Source organism: Oreochromis niloticus, linkage group LG19, assembly GCF_001858045.2.
Source record: "Oreochromis niloticus isolate F11D_XX linkage group LG19, O_niloticus_UMD_NMBU, whole genome shotgun sequence".
Taxonomy (NCBI): Eukaryota; Metazoa; Chordata; class Actinopteri; order Cichliformes; family Cichlidae; genus Oreochromis; species Oreochromis niloticus.
Genome location: NC_031983.2, coordinates 8,269,860 through 8,287,021, shown reverse-complemented (window position 1 = coordinate 8,287,021; position 17,162 = coordinate 8,269,860). Strand labels below are relative to the sequence as shown.

General features: G+C 39.0%; 1 protein-coding gene across 4 annotated transcripts in view; it reads right to left on the bottom strand.

Annotated features, from left to right (window-relative positions):
* loxl3b (lysyl oxidase-like 3b) overlaps positions 1-17,162 on the bottom strand; it is a 30,099-nt gene extending 12,937 nt beyond the window's left edge. Inside the window, exons 1-6 of one of the 4 annotated variants that reach the window (XM_019348855.2) lie at positions 16,853-17,162; positions 10,464-10,814; positions 9,332-9,495; positions 7,935-8,152; positions 3,841-3,906; positions 1,235-1,291 (exon numbers count right to left, since the gene is read on the bottom strand). In XM_019348855.2, coding sequence (XP_019204400.1) covers positions 1,235-1,291; positions 3,841-3,906; positions 7,935-8,152; positions 9,332-9,495; positions 10,464-10,806 — 848 coding nt within the window. In that variant the 5' untranslated portion in view covers positions 10,807-10,814; positions 16,853-17,162. The remainder of the gene's footprint in view (positions 1-1,234; positions 1,292-3,840; positions 3,907-7,934; positions 8,153-9,331; positions 9,496-10,463; positions 10,815-16,852) is intronic. The other 3 variants (XM_013272908.3, XM_013272909.3, XM_013272910.3) reach the window with 3 other exon arrangements.

Sequence of the window (17,162 nt, the reverse complement as noted above, 5' to 3'; positions counted from 1 at the left end):
ATTGAAAAATATATTATGATGATATATTTAAAACACACACACAAACACACAATAATAAGAAAAACATTAAAGAAAAGAATATCCTAGTTGTTAAATATCCTAGCTACATTATAGCACACAAGCTTTTTTTTTAATCTCAAAATGTTGGTGTGGTTTGTTTTAAACACACAAATGAAGATTATGATTATTAATCAAGTTCATAAAGAAGATACATTTAGGAAAATATTCATTACTCTGTCTTGCTGACAAGAGGACGACTTTAAAGTCCATTTACAATGACGGGCCAAAAACAAGTCAAGCGGTGGCAGTGGAGTTAAGATTAGATTGGAGGTTTAAGTCTAAGTTCAGCAACATTAATGACCCAACAAACAAGGTGACTGAATATACTGAATGAACACCAGGATTCATTAGGCCCAGATTGTGAAAGAGATGTTCATGAAGTAGACACAGCATTTCAACTAGCCACCACTGACAATATCTGGCATGTGCTGAAGAGGACTTTAAGTTGTCCAACTCTTCTGTTGTCAGTAGGCTCTGGATTGAAATAAATGTTGTCACATTGCATAAGCTTATGGAAATGTGTGCAATCACCAAAGCTAATGGTGGGCTAGCAAAATACTACTGTGTATCACTTTTTTATATATAGGTGTAGTTGGTTAGCATAGCAATAAAGACCACATAAACGTGCACAAACTTAAATGAAATCTTGGCAAAGGTCTCTGCTGGACTGAGAAAAAAAGTCAGGTAACCTTTTATAAAATGGCAAATGGTTTTTACATTTGCATCTTTATACTGATTCACTCGATTATAGATTCAGAGCAGAACAGAACAGAGCCTGCTATTTTTTAGAGTCTTTGTGCTACGCTACATAGTCTACCTGACAAAAGCTTGAGCCATTTCATCAGTTTTTCAGCACCAAAATGCTCTTTATAATAAAAAAAATCGTTGGACATTTAACATAACACAATTAAATATATGGTACACACACATCTACGACAATTTTAATATTCAAAATTTTGTTGATTCTACTTAATGGTTTTTTTTCATGTCAGTATGTCAGAGTCATTCTCTATAAGTATTCACATGCATGGACAGGTTGTCATATTGGAGAGAACGAATCTGGTTTATAGTTTTTCTATTTCTGAAGATGGGAAAATTCAGACTTTATTAGCATGTGTGTTGGTCTTTGCAGACAGGTTGAATTTCCCCACTTCGTTGTTCATTCTCAGATTACCTTTTGCCAGGGCTGCTCTGTTTAGACTTAGTGATAGCTTTAGCTTTGGGTGTCTGCCTGCAAGGTAAAGACGGGTTAGAGTGCACAGTTTGGTGACGAAAGTGATGTGACAAACTGAAAAATCATTGTAACAAAGACTGCGTAATGTATTATAGTGTGTTAGTACAGATACACTCTTCAGGAAAGGATGTGCCATATTCAACATAGCTGCTAAGCAACTGTCATTAAACAGTTGTAAAACACTGTGTTTTACTGAGGTAATACAGAGTAAAAACGCACAAAAAGCACACAGACTAGTTGAACCAAGCACATCCTTCTTAGATGAATTACAACAAAATTTCAATAAAAACGACTGAAATAGACTGAAAACAAAACACAACAACATACAATGTTGGGCCATTAGGGCAGAGACCCGACAGGTTTAATTAGCATTGACCTAAGTAGATACACTTTATGGACAAAAGCATACTCAGATTTTTCCTTTCCTTTGTATACAGTTGGTGTGACAATGGTGGTCAGAAACAGTATAAATAGCTAAACAGTTGGTATGTCGCATATGCTTTGGGCCATAAAGTGTATCACATGTTTAACACGGTCACTGACACATGGTTAGTACAAACTAAGCTACTGTGATTGATGTACTTTTATGTCAGTGTGAACTTTAAGGGTTTTTTTATTGTATGGCATTGCTTTATGTGTGGATGGACTGCAAACAAAAAGCACATGTGTCAGTTTCCTGCAGGTCTAATGGTTAAAGGTCACATGACAGTCCATACAGGGTCTATGGGTAAGGGTGATCTGTGCTTTGTGTTGATGGATTTTTCTTTTAAATTTTAAAGAGTTTCTTACTTATCCCCAAAACTTCAAATGTCAAGAACTGAATCAAATAGAATCTGCAAATTGTAAATGTATTGTTTTAACCAGAAAAAAAGTATTTCAATGTTGCTCTATTGCCAAACTAATAAGTACACTCTCACTGCTTCAATGTGAATTAAGAGTACACAGCTTCCAGGTGGTGCTAATCAAAGGTACTTGATTAACTGATAATCAGTGAGTATAAAAGTCTCTATGAAAGCAGAAGCTGGGGCAGGCTGCTAGTCCTTTGGACAGGTCAGACCACAGTGGAAATGTCTGCACACCACCATGTTTGGCAAAAACCAACCACAGCATATCAGTACAAGCGTCTCATACCTACTGTCAAGCACAGTGGTGGACGTAATGATTTGGACTTTTTTGCAGCCACAGGACCTGAGCAGTCATTAGGTTCATGAGATCGTCTGTATACCAACATATTATAAAGTCTGATAGTTAAAGGTTGGCCAAAACTGGGTCATGCATTGGGACAACAATCCCAAGCACAGAAAAAAATCTACAACAGAATGACTGGAAAAAAAAATCAATGTCAAGCTTTGGTATTGAAAACCACAAACCAGAAAAGGAAAAATTAATTTATTCTGATCGTTTTGAGGGATTAGCTGACTTGAAGAAAAAAAAACAGCATGGTCATTTAAGGCAGCGGTCCCCAACCCCCAGGCCACGGAGTCGTTTGGTTCCGGGCCACGAGAGTTGAGGCTCGGGTGTGAAATTTATGGTTTCAAGGGTTTTTAATCAGTTTTTCGTGTTATTTTTTTAACGTTTTTATCATTAACTCAGTTTCCCTGGGTCTTTTCCCGTGTGTTATGAGTAAATCTTCTTTTTTGGTACCGGTACTGGTTTTATTTTGTTGTATTTATCCGCGACACCTTAAAGGCCATAAACCGGTCCGTGGTGCAAAAAAGGTTGGGGACTGCTGATTTAACGTATATTCCTTCACACCACATTTATCTGTTAAGCTTAGCTATTCACTGCAATAATTCATTTTCCTCAGGAGCAAAAGTTTAACCTCAGGACACCAAAAAGTATCATGTAACACATCCAAAAACATCTGTGGTGCGACTTCCTAATACTCACATACCAGGATAAAACAGGATGAACAGGATAAAACAAACACTGTAAATTATTTGCAGATTCTACCAGATGCAGGTCAGTTTCTGTTACATGAACTCTGCAGTCGAATGTCTGCGACTGCTTCAGTTTAAGAACCCAGGATGAAAAGTTGCTGACCTCCTCCAAAAAGCATGCCATAATGAAGAATGGGATTTCCAGCTGTTGCATTAGATTAAAAGGACTAATGCATTAAAACAAACAGGCCTCTGACACTGCACAGATTGACAACATCTGTATCATCAAAAGGTTCATTATGTGTTTTGCTATTAATACTGTGAAATGCTAAGAATTTTAGTAAGAAAGGGTTTGTGCTGATGATATATAATATATAAAATTTAAGTAATATGGTTTGACTTAGGTATCATTCTCAATCTGTGCTGTCAGCAGTCATGTTAAAAGACAGAAATGGGAAGAAAAGTACTTTAGCACAATGTACCACAACCCCTTCGTATGCTCCACACAACATAATAATATGAGATTAGAGAGAGGGGAAGGGACAACGAGCTAAAAAGCAGGCACTGAGTGGTTATTTTCTACTCCAACTGGAAACCCACTACCAAAACTACAGTAAACAAAAGTGCAGACAGACATGGACAGTGGATTTTCCCAGGACAGTGTACCTTCCACCGGCTGAAACATTAACCTTTGGCCTGGAGACCTTCTCAGCTGCTCGCTTTTTCAGACGTCTGTAACAGTGAGACAGCCAAATTCCATCACATGCAGGAGAGAAACGACATCCAAGCACACAATTCAACTGGCCGCACACATTCACACTAACGCATACACAGGCTGTCTTTGGTCAGTACACACATTTAGTTAAGCTAGTGAAGAGACAGTGGTGAGTAACAGTTCTAGCATTCTGTAAGTCACCAATAAACACATACATACACAATACGCACATGTGTGATAAGAGCTGAAAGCAAGTCTAACCATTGAGAATTCAGCAGTGCAATGGACATCCTCAGTAAGCAAGTCATTAACACAGTATTGGTTATTGACTAATATAGCGCAGTTATATTTCATAGAAAGCGTGAGTGATAAAACAGCCTTGGCCTGTCACAGATGTGTTACTCTACATGTGATCGTACGAAAAGATAATGCAGGAAAAAAAGCTCGAGGTAATGGGTATATAGTTTATCCAGCAGAGCATTGCTGACTGCACTTTTTGCAATACTTAGCACCATGTGCAGCACATGTGGCAGAGCATGCATCACAGCTGTGTGGCTGCTGTAACGCAGAGGCTTTGCAATAAGTAATAAAATGAGTTTGTGAATTGCATAATGTAATTTATGTTTGTTTTTTTAGGTTTTTTTTACTCCCTATAAATCAGTATCTATTTTAGTAAGGACTACTACTGAGAAAGGAATTTATTAGTTATTAGTGACTGCAGTTATTTATATTTGATGGTATTCTCCTGTATTTTGACCCAGGGGCTTCCACACACTTTCACACTCATAGCCGGGAACCAGCCAGTGCAGAGGCTTTGGAGATGTCCTTGCATGCAGGGCCTCAAAATAGCCAACTGATGTGGCAGGTCTAATACTAATCAGTTTAAAATGTGGCTTAAACAGGAAATGGAGTCACAGCAAAGTTCCCCACAAAGGCGGGAGAGCAGTTTTTTTTAATGACAGTTCACAGCTACAACATATAGAGACTGGTTTGCAAAGCTCTGCATAGCATATAAAGACTGCTGGGTACTTGAATAGCTTGCAGACTGCCTGAGCAAAACAGATCAGGTATCAGTGACATCACACGTAGCACTGATTAGATCAGCATGAAAGGAGGAGTTTGAAATTTTCCAATTGGAAATGTAGAAAGGTATTAGCTAAGCTAACAGTTAATGTGAGGTGGACCAGCTGTTATTAGCTTGGACCGGAGGCTGAGTTTTGCTTTGCTGATCTAATCTAACGCTCACTTATCGCTTGAGTTTTGTTGCCACATTCTTTATGACTACACACAACTCAAGGTATTTCTAAGTAGTGAAGTATGACTACTGAAAGCTCTTTGTTCTATAAAATATCACCAATAAGATGAACATTGCGACTCATTTCATGTCCTGGTAGTCTGTTCATGATCTTACTAAGACCCCCTTTCTCTGACTCCAAACCTCCCCCCAAAGCCTCAGCCTTCACACGTGTCTGAGAGAAAACACACATTTCCCCTCGTACTACTGTGAACCGTCTGCAGGGGACGAATAAAACGTCCTCGAATGGAGTGCAGCCAGGAATGTCTGCAGTCACTCTGGAGGGAATCGCTGTTCTCATATAACACAGCAGGATCTGCTCCATCCAGTCTAAATAGTTTTAAGAGGAAAAGAAAGGCCTGAAATTTGGCTTGATATATGACCTTGGAAGCAAAACATAAAAATCATAAGATAGGTTTTGTTTTTTATTGCAATCATAAGACATCAACACTCCAGGTGAAATCTTAACTGGTAATTGTTGTGACAACACAGATTGGACTGTGGTTTCCATTCATGCACACAGTTAACAGTCACTTCAACTTCCTTTGCAAAGTACTGAGTACAGCCCAAGAAGTTTTTCAGCTTTCCAGTCTATCTAAAGAACAACAAAAACATCCTCTGAATGAAGAAATTAGAACCAGAAGAGAACAATCAGACGCTCATACAAAATGCTGAAGCTTTCCTCACTCGAGCTGTGCTGCAGACAGCACATGCAGTGTTGGCAGGGGAAGTCTACACGCATTCCCTGTCACAGCCACAGTAAACAGCAGTCACTATAATGTCTGCTCTTTACTGTACACAGATTAAGATCTCGCTTGAGGTTTGGTCAAACTGTTGCCACTTTGGTTTACACACTAAAAGTGTGGGAACAATGTCAGAGAGGCTGCATCAAATATCCCAAGTGAATGAGGGAAAGAGCAAGTTAGAGCCGTTGTTTACAAGCAGCCGGATTCCCACTGCTGGCACTGAGAAATAAACTTGGAAAAAGAAAGTCCGCTATAATTGAATCCATTTTTATAGGCTGTGCAACTGGTTTCTCTTTCCTGTCAATTTAAAGGAAGAGTTTGATATTTTAAGAAGTATACTTCTTTGCTTTATTTTAGGGAGTTTGAGATTCATACAGTGGGGGAAATAATTACTTGATCCCCGGCTGAATTTGTGACGTTGTTCACTTTTAAAGAAATGAGCAATCTCTCATTTTTATGGTAGTTTCATTTTAATGGAGAGAGGCAGAATATCAACCAAAAATCCAGAAAAAACACATTAAATAAAGGTCATAAAATGATTTGAAACAAGAATTTGATTCCCAAACAAAACATGACTTAGTACATGGTGGGGTAATCTCATGAGGGATTTTGTCCCACTCCTTTTCACAGAAACTGTCTAAATCCTTTAGATTTCTTGACTCCACAGATTTTCTGTAGGACTGAGGTCTTGACACATTCTATGACCTTAATGTGGTTCTTCTTTATCCACCCCTTTGTTGCCTTAGTGATACCTTTTGGGTCACTGTCATGCTGGAAAACCCACCCACTACCTATCTTTAGGGTTCTGGCTGAGTGAAGGAGGTTCTCATCCAATACATTACAGTACATAACCCTGTCCACTGATCCCTCAATGCACTGAAGTCTGCCTGTACCGGTAGCAGAGAATCAACCCCAAACGCATGTTTCCACCTCCATGCTTGACTGTGAGGATGGTGTTCTTTGGGTTATACTCAGCATTTTTCTTCCTCCAAACACAGAAGGCTGAGTTGTTGCCCAAGAGCTCAGTTTTGGTTTCTTCTGATAGCAGCACTTTCTCCCAAGCCTTCTCTGAATCATTTAGATGTTCTTTGGCAAGCTTAAGATAGGCCTCTGCATGTGCCTTCTTGAGCAGGTGGACCTTGTGGTCGGGCCAAGATTTCAGTCATTACAGCATAGCGTATTACCAGTGGTGTTCTCAGTGACTGTGAGAACACCACTGGCTCCTGTCTTGGTGGTGGAGAGGTTGGAATGGAAGAAACTGATGGGCAGGTGCTTCATACACATGACAAGTTGAGATCTGTGTGCCACATGGGCACAAAGACAATCTGTGGGAGAAAGAATTTTGGCTGCTTGTAGAGGATCAAATACTTATTTCACTTAATAACCTGAAAATGTATGACTTTTTTAATTTTTCTGGATTTGTGGTTGATATTCTGCCTCTCTCTGTTAAAATGAAAATACCATCAAAATAGAGCCTGTTCATTTCTTTGGTAGTAAGCAAATTTTATAAATTCAGCAGAAAATCAAACAATTATTTCCCACCTTCTGTCTTGGTCTTAAACAGCTACCGCCAGCAGCCTTTAGCATAAAGACCGAAAGCAGATGAAAGTAACAAAGGTGGAATAACTGAAACAAGCGTCTAGGTCAAGCTTCACATTTGCTATACAGACATGTGATCGTCTCATCTGAGTGTTGGCAACAAAACAAATGTCTTTCTCGAGATTAGTTGAAGATTATCATCAATAAATGAGGGATTTGCTCATGTTTTTGCTGTTTTTTTCTCAGGATCTTGAGTTTCTCCCACTATTAAAAACATGCTAGTTTAAAATCTTGGCCTAAGACTCTCTCACTCTTAAAAGAGATCCTTTCTTGTTAAATAAAGGTTACAAAAGGAACCAAAAGAAAAAAAAACTGGAGATACATGCTTTCCCTTTTAAAGTAGTGTGGGGCCTCTCCTGCTGATTTGATACACGAACAGCCTCATAACCTGATGCGATTCACTTACTTGTAGAAGTTTTTGTTGACCTTCCTCTCATGAGGGAACCCCAGCATGCCGCAGACCACGCGGGTGTTTTTGGCTGTCCAGCCTGCATCGCAGATCTGTGCCCAGCCATCTTTGTATTTCACCTCCACCACACCTTCCGTGATGGGCAGCTTCTTTTTGGCCACGCCAACCACTGGCCTGAGTCGCACCTCCTCTACTTTGTTCTCATCAACTTGTGCCTTGCAGAACAGGAATAAATAACAAATATATTTATTTATATAGGATCACAAGTCGCTCTTGGAACTAAATTATATGGATGAAAGCTAAACTATTTATGAAACTTGTCCTGCACGAGAGGACCAGACTACACAGTGAGTCATGTCTGTACCGGACAGTATTTTTAGGTCCCGTGCTCTCACTAACAGCTCACGAGTGGTAAACGTGACTCCAATTGCCAGCGATGCACTGACTCACTTCCGCTGCTGTTTATTTGGAAAAGAAAAATCTGGCTCTGGTCGTAGATTAAAGTCTGGATGCCACATTTAAGCAACCCTCACTCACAGCAACAAAGAAAAAGAGGGAAGATGGTCATGTATTTGAAAATCCACTCACTTATTCTTATGAAGCTTTTTGTTTTTAATGCAATCTTCCTGTGTCATCTGCTCATTCAGTCTGTAGAGACGAGTCACCAGAATAACCTTGTTCACCTGGGACCATTCAGTTATGCAAACAACATCAAAGACAGAGACCGACTGGAAAAAAAATCTCAGCCAGCAACCCACCTATGTGTGTGTCCTGAGAGGCTCTGAGTTGCACATCTTTATTTATTAAATGAGGGCATGGTTTAACTTTGAGTTTGACATTCATGTATTCTGCATAATGTAAGCCGAGGTGTTAGACGCAGAAGTCCTCAAGTACAGAAATTCATAAATGAACTGGTGACATCATTTTTTTCAAATTGCAGATGAGCTTCACTGGCAATTGGTACAAGACGCTTTTAAAACTGCAAAACTACACAGACCTAGATGAATGGTCAAATTAAACTAGTTTACCTTCAAGCCTACGAAAGCATCATATCCAGGAATTTACAGGATCACCTTTTAAGTGTTTTGCCCTGCTATAACTGACTGTAGCTGCTAAGTTTATTACAATTTCACCTCAGGAGTATACACTTGGAGAAGCTTTTGCTTTCAGCAGGTTAGACACATGTTATAGAAAAAGAGCTAATCAGCACCATGTGTGCTAGCCACAGGTGGAGCTGCACAGAGGCGTTAGATTTCTTCCATGTGTGTAGTCCTTATATATCGAGTCTATAAACTGTGAAGAAATAGGATTGTTTATGAACAAGTGACGGCTTCTTAATCGACTCTAACTTTGACTGCAACAAAATCTCTCTTAATAATGTTTCAGCAACTTACATCAATAACATTCGAGTCCACAAAGCCGGGTATCCTCTCATCTTTGCAGACAACGCCGGCATCTTCATCGTGAGTGCAGTCGCTGTTGCCCCAGCCACGGGACTTGCAGAATTCGATGCTCTTCTCACCTCCGTGACACTGCACGTTGTCCAGCCAGATTTTTCCTACGCAGGCGACAAACTGTTAGGGAAACTCCACCACACTCCCAGGAGGGAGAAAGCAATAAACCCAAACCTGGAAGTAGCACTTGTTTGTAACACTGGTGGTCTAGGAAAAAACGTTTGCAGCTGCACTTACGGTTAAAAAAACAAGTGAAGGAAAAACGGTGGTTGTAGTTTTATTAAAATCAAGGGGGACTCTTCAAGAAATTCAAGATTTTTTAAGGTTAGACACGGCAGCTTTCTAAGGTAGAGCTAAATGCTAACATTGACGTCATTAGTTACTCACAAAGACAATGCTAACATGTTCATGGAATGTTAGCATGTCAACTTAATTAGTTCCAAAAACCTAAGTAGAGCTAGAGGTGATGCGAATGTTATTATTTTTACAAATACTTGTTCATAAACATCTGGAAACATACTGTTTTTTTTAATTGTGTAGGACTACAAAAAAATTGCCTTAATGCACTTCCTAAAAAGTGAAGGCGTTTCACAGTTACTACAATTTCAGTAGTAGTCACTGAGGTGAACAAAAATGCAACCCCAATTCAAAAAAAGTTGGGAAGCTGTGCAAATGGTAATAAAAAACGATTCTATTCAATCATTTTCAACACATTACACAAAAAGCTAAAGACATCAATCTCATGCTCTGGATCACCAAAGTCAGTACGGGTATCGATGATGACTGTCTAACCCAGTCCAACCCTGTGGTTCCTGAGATACTTTATTCTTGAGAAAGAATTATTCACTAAATATTAATAGTATAATACTGGGTTTAACTTTATATGTAAGTATTATCTTCAAGTGCTTCACACTGGGGAGTCTAGACAAACTAAATTTTATGTTGGCACATAATTCTGTTGGAAACAACTTACTTTCTGAACACCTTTATGTGTGTTAAATCATGGATGATCACACAGTATATTTAACTGAATGCTGAAATTAGACACACTCATGGCTGAAGCCACCCTTACCTTGGCCTTTGCCATATTTAGCACTGTGGGTCCATCCTGTGGCTGAGACGAAGCCCAGATGGTGGCAAAGTACGTGGGCGTTAGCTATCGTGAAGTCGTCATCACAGATGGTTCCCCACTCTCCCTTGTAGAACAGCTCTATCCGTCCCTCGTTGTGTTTTCGAGGATATCCAGCCAGTCTGACCTTTAGTCTTTCGGGCCGGGGGGATGGGGATGGTGTTGGTGTCGATGTGGGCTTTGACGTGGCGGTGTTTGACGGTGTAGTTTGAGTTAAACAGTACGGCAACCAAAACCAAAGCAGGAGGCTGAACGCTAACTGCTGCTTGTATCTTGATTTATCCATTATTTCAGCTGCATATAAAGAAAGGTGCAAGACAGTTATTATATACTTCTACATTTAAGAAAACACAACACGGATATCAGAGTTGTACTGATTTCTACAACTCGTTTTTCACTAGGAAAAAAGTCAGTTTGTGCTGTAATTACCAAATATTCCTGTACATCAATTCAGACAGAGATTTAACTCTTTGAAGTATTTTTTTTAAAAAGTCCACCCCTCTTTCTTAGTTAGATCAGCTCCCACTCTAATATGGTTTCAGTGATTGGTAGAAAAAGGTGACCCCAGAATTTTAACCCTGATTTCTTGAGGAGTCTCTGGGTGCCCCAATGCAGTGTAATGATTTCTTAGTTCTTTTTCCATATTTCTCACATTTTCACCCCTTTTTAAATCATGCTTTAACTGTGATTAACCACTAGCCTCACACTGGTCTCTTTACCAGACCCGATGAATCCAGAACTCCCTAAAAAAGAACCTGTCTGACAAAGTGATGTAGCTTAAAAGATCTCAAAAAAAGCAACACATTATGCCACGATCTAAAGAAAGACCTGAGAAACCGAGTCATTGACATCTGTTAATCAGTTACAGTTACAAAACAATTTCAAACACTTTGAGCAACCACAGCGAGAGTCCTTATTCACAAATAGAGGAAACTTGGAAAAGTGGTAAATCTCCCCAGGCGTGGCTGGCCTAACAAATTTACTCCAAAAGCACATCAACGACTCTTTCAGGAAAATTTCACAAAAGAACCCAGAACGACATCTAAAGAACTGCAGGCCTTTACTCAGTTAAGATCAGTGTTCATTGTTCAACAATATGAAAGAAACTGGGCGAAAATGGCGTCCAATACAAAAACCACTGCTGACATAACAGATGTATAACAAATCCTGAAGGAGAATATCCGGCCATCACTTCATGCCATGACGCTCAAGCACACTCGATACCAGCAAGTCCAACTCTGATTGGCTCAAAAAAGGTTTTGGAAAAGTCCAGATTTAAACCAGATTGAGATTCTCTAGCGTGACCTTACACAGGCCGTTCATGCTCGAAAACCCTCCATTGTGACTGATTTTAAACAATTCTGCAAAGAAGAGCAGGCAAATATTCCTCCATAGCAACGTAAAAGATCATTACTGGATATAAGAAATGCATGATTGCACTTCCTGCTGGCAAGAGTGACACAACGATCTATTATGGTTAGTGGTCATTTACCCGTTTTGCATAGGGCCACATAGGTCACATATAAAATTTATAAATAAATGAAATCCTCATTTTAAAACTATATTCTGTATTTATTCAGGTTATTTCTGTCTAATATGAACATTTGTTTGACAATCTGAAACACATAAGTTTGACAAACATGCAAAAAATTAAGAAATCAGAAGGGGCGCAAATACAGTAATTGCAACAGTGTTTTCAGCACATTGCACACAAACTGCTCACCCTCAGTGTATTTTCTAAATAGCTGCAGCTAGTACTGAAAAAAAGCGCCTCAAATATGCTCAACACATGGAAGGATTGATGTTAAGAGTGTAGAGTTGCTCCAGCAGTCTGATTCAAACCATCTGGTTAATACTTGATTCTGATGTGTGTGGGGGTAGGAGGAGATATTTGAATAAGCGTAGGCTTTAATGACCCCATGATCTGGCTGAATTTAAAGGCAACATGAATGTTTATACCTATTAAATTAATTAAAGTGTCCTTGTCCCATTGTGTAGTTTTCTGTTCAACCTTTTTCAATTTGTGCGTGCTAATGTTTCACAATGCTGAACAGACAGTACTCTGGGTTAATAATTAATAAATTATTAATAAAAAAAATTTTTCTATGAAAAACCAAAAGTCTGATTTTTCTCAGAAAACCTCATTCTGCTCTTTTCGGGGGCTGGCAGTGGACACGGTATAGGCCTGCTATTGATAACCTGACAGCCACGCTCCTTTTGAGCTTTAGCGAGTTGACGTCTGTCCCTCCAGAGACACAAATGAAGCAGTGTGGTGTGTTTGTACAGAAACCACAAACTTAAGTTAACCTTTCCAAAACATGGTCTAAGGCTGAGTACATCATCTGAGTCCAGTTTCACGCCGTATGGAAGGACACACACATTCACAGATGGTCAGAAGAGGCTTTTAACGGCATAGCCAGCACGTCTGAAGCTGCTTATTTGTGTGTTCTGTGTCTTGAATCGTTCTCAAAAATATTTTTTAGGAAGAAAATCAAATGCAAACACTGTTTCCTTACATACAGGTAGTTAGCAGAGCATATCACTGCAAATATTTTCCTTACAGAACTATAAACTGACGTTTACACACCATTTGTCTTCTTGTTCTGTCAGACACACAACTTGAAAGCTGCTGCGCTTCTTGACTATGGTCTGTGAGACCCAGTGAGGCTTGTAAGGATGTGTGTGGTGAGCATATGGAAGCTGGAAACTAAGAAGGGCTGAACGAGTTTGATTCATGAGTTTGGCTACGATGAATGAGTTTGATGAGACACATCAAAGCCAGGAGAGTTACTGACTTTTCGCATATTTTCATTAAATATTTTTAGTGGGTGACAAACTTGGACTACATAATTGTCTCCTTTACTGCAGAATGATGCTGTTATAATATGTGCATATAGGTTGAGTACGGCTTTCCTTGGAATGGATGCTATTTAGGTGGAAGTATTTGTTTATATTATATGTCCTTTAGCATTAATGATGTCTTCACAGATGCACAAGTTATCCACGCCTTGTGAGGTAATGAACTGTTAAAGGTTCATGGATGCTGGCTTTTGAAATATGAGGTGCTAACAAGCCAGATGCTCTTCAGCACCAGAGGATGTGGTATCAGTTATTTACAGATTTTCATTTTCTTATCATAAAGCAGACATGACAGCTGAGAATCTGGGTTATTCAACTGTGACTTTTGCCCATGTCAGTTGTATACAGGAAGCCCTAAATTCTCTGTAATTTCAAGCTAAGAAGTATTTTTGTTCGGAACCATTTTCCCATCCTGACTATGACTTTGGAGAACTCAGGATCGCTGGAATGCTGTTTCTGCCTCTAACCAATCATTTTACTGGCCTGTTTCTAATCAACTTCATTGTTAGCGTGTTAGTTTCTTTAGTTAGCATTACACAGTTTCACATAGTTTCAACATTTGATATATTTTTGAGCTACTTTTTGCATTTTGCATTAAATGATTTGCTTCACTGTATTTTGTTCCACGTTTTTTCGGGTTTCTTTTGTAGATTATTATAGAGTAAAGGTTGTAAACAAGGTAAGTTTTGCTAAAATATGTGGCAGACCGACACTAACATTTTAACTCTGTTGTAAACAGAGTTTACAGACAGCTTCCTGTTTTTAGACATACACATAATTTTTGTGTGTAAAGACCTATTATTATCACCATTTCAAATGTGCTAACTTTTGTCAGTAGTTTAAACCATTTACAACCCATGTGTGTCTTTGCCTTTACTACTGTAAAAATCACCATGTTTTCAGATCTCAGGCAGTACTTTGGTCAGTATAGAGTTATCATAATTGACAGACATGACACCCAACAAAAATAATGACCTCCAGGTTACGTGACATAGAATCATCCCATATGGAAGCAAGGATACAGAACAATGCAAAGGTGTTAGGCCACCATTAATTTCTTTATGTCTTTGAAGGAAAATGGGAACTAGGTGCTGGGACTTATTAAAAGCTGTGTAAAAATGAATACAAACATAATATGTAAGGCAAACAAAGACTTTGTACAATTATAACAAGCTTGAAAACTTTTCAAGCTTGTCAAATATTGCTTTTCAATGAAAAGCAATATTTGACTGTCTACAAATAGCCTGAACTCTCTTAGACAAGCTTTCTTTAAGTAGTCTTCAGGAATAATTCTCCGGCTTCTCAAAGGCCATTCAAAGCACTTCTTTGGATGTTGGCTGCCTTTTGTTCTGTTCCCTGCCAAAGATGATCCCACACTGCTTCAATAATGCTGAGGTCCGCACCCTGGGGAAGCCAATCCATGACTGATACTGTGTTTTTCTATTCAGGTATGTTTTAGTGGGTTGACAGTGTGTTGGGATCATTGTCATGCAGATAAATTAAGCAGTTGCCAATCAGATGCTTTCCAGATTTTACCACATGGAAGATCAGATCTGATGATGTTTTTCTGTTTATAATTCCATCAGTTTTGATGAGACCTCCAACTCCACTGGTTGAATTCCAGCCCCAAACCATGACAGAGCCTCCACTGTGTTTTACAGATGGCTGTAAAACACTGTTGTACTTTTTTCCTGATCACCTCTGTACATATTGACAATGGTTTGAACCATAAATTTCCAACTTGGATTCCTGACTTCATATTACCTGCTTTCACTGATTTGTCACTGATTTTCAGTGTAGTTTTCGTATAATTTGGTATACCTTAACCTTTTCTGTTATTGATTAAGGATGCAAAATGTAGATACTGTTCATCTGCTTTAGATAGCTTTATTTTAGGCCACTTTTGCGTTTGTCCTCCACTTGTTCAGTTTCCTCAATTTTTTTAAGAACACACTGCAAACCATACCACGTTTTCAGCCAAAAGCTATTTGGGAAGTACCTAGACTGTGCAAAGATACTATTTTATGCCAGCCAAACTGTGTTATCTTTGAGAAATAAACAAATTATGTGTTTTTGCAACAGCAAGAAAATATCTAAAGACACCATTTAAAACCAGTTATATGGTAAACTGTCTGTCATGACACAAAATAGATTCATCCATTGAGCTAGGTGGAAGACCTCCAGAAAGCCTGAAGAACTAGTGGAGTACAAACAATAACTAGTTATTTTCTGGTTTCTGTAGCCTTTTTTAAAAAGAACCTCCATACAAAGTCTGAATCTGATGTTTCTGATCTAATCACCCATTTTCTCATCCTACTGTTTTTATTTCTATCATCAAAGCAGCCACTCGCCATACCAATGTGCTCATGGATCATGTCTTGTGAAAGGCTCAAATCAACCAGGCAGCAGTTCACCAAATCAGCACAGCTCTGACTCACCCACATACACAACACTCTTGGCCATTATAAAGTCTTACCCTGCACAACATCATGCCCACATTCCCACCAAAAGCCACACATATCTCATTCTTAATCTCTAAATACTTGCAGAAATCTGTACTGTGCTGTATTTTCATGGACTGAAAATAAACTGGCAGTTTGGGCTCTGTGGACTAAAAAAAGATTTCCCTGCCTTTTTGCAACATGCTATTGACTTTTGGGGTACTTTGTGAAACTTTATACTAAGAATAGTCCACATGAGCCACAAGGAGTTGGATGGATGGAGGACAAAACTGACCTATAAGCCTGTTTCAATAAAGCAGCACAACATGGAAATCTGTGGTGGCTAAACATTTCCTGGACATTTTGACACAGTGCAGTTTACGTCTGTTGGCTTTCTGGTTCATCTAAATGCTAAGCAAGGAGTTGGACTATTTAATCTGAATGATTAACTGGCTGAGCACAAATCAATTTATCAATATCTTAATATAAAAAGGATTTACAGTATTATTATTATTATTATTTTTTTACAAAAGAGAGAAGATAATATCATAGAATTCCCACACACTGCCACCCAAAGCATCACTCTAATTAATAACTTCCGACTTTATATTGATCTATGAATAAATAAAGTTGCAACTTATTAACCAAATATGAAGGGTTTCTTACTACAAATGATTCCAGCTTTTTTGTTTTTTTAAATCTCAGTAAATGGTTCTTCAAATCCAGATCCACATCAGCACCTCACACCACGCAGGAAGTTTCTTGTGAATGGACAGACGGATTTTTCCAAAGTCACTGTTTGTCTTTCCTGTCGCAACATTCCTCACATGTTTGATTCTGCATCCCAAAAAACTGCTCAGAGAAACAGCCTGTTTTACCACTCTGCATACTCGGAGACCATACCTACGGCGCAGACGGTAAGGCGGCTTCACAGTTTTGAAATAATACAGTATGATTTTTGTTTTAAATCCAGACTATGATTTATATAAAAGTTTGTATCAAATAACCTGACTAATCATAAAGCAGTCTTACCTTATAATGCCACGGTGTAAAGGTTACAGCGGGTCTAATGGAGAGAGGGAGATGTGTCCTGAAGTTTATTAACTGAACCCAAAGTCAGAGGAAGAATAAAATCCCAGTTTTTGTGCTAATAGTCCCCTCCATCAGACACAGGTTTCATTTGTAGGGCAGTGGTCCACCTTCTTCAAACGTTGTTGTCCGTAAATTGGCAGCTGCCCTAACCCGAGGAGGAGGAGGAGGGTACGGGACTGAAGGGGGCTGGATTTTTAATTTTTTTTCCCTGGAAAGACACAGACTCTTTCATGGATGGTTCTGTAACAGA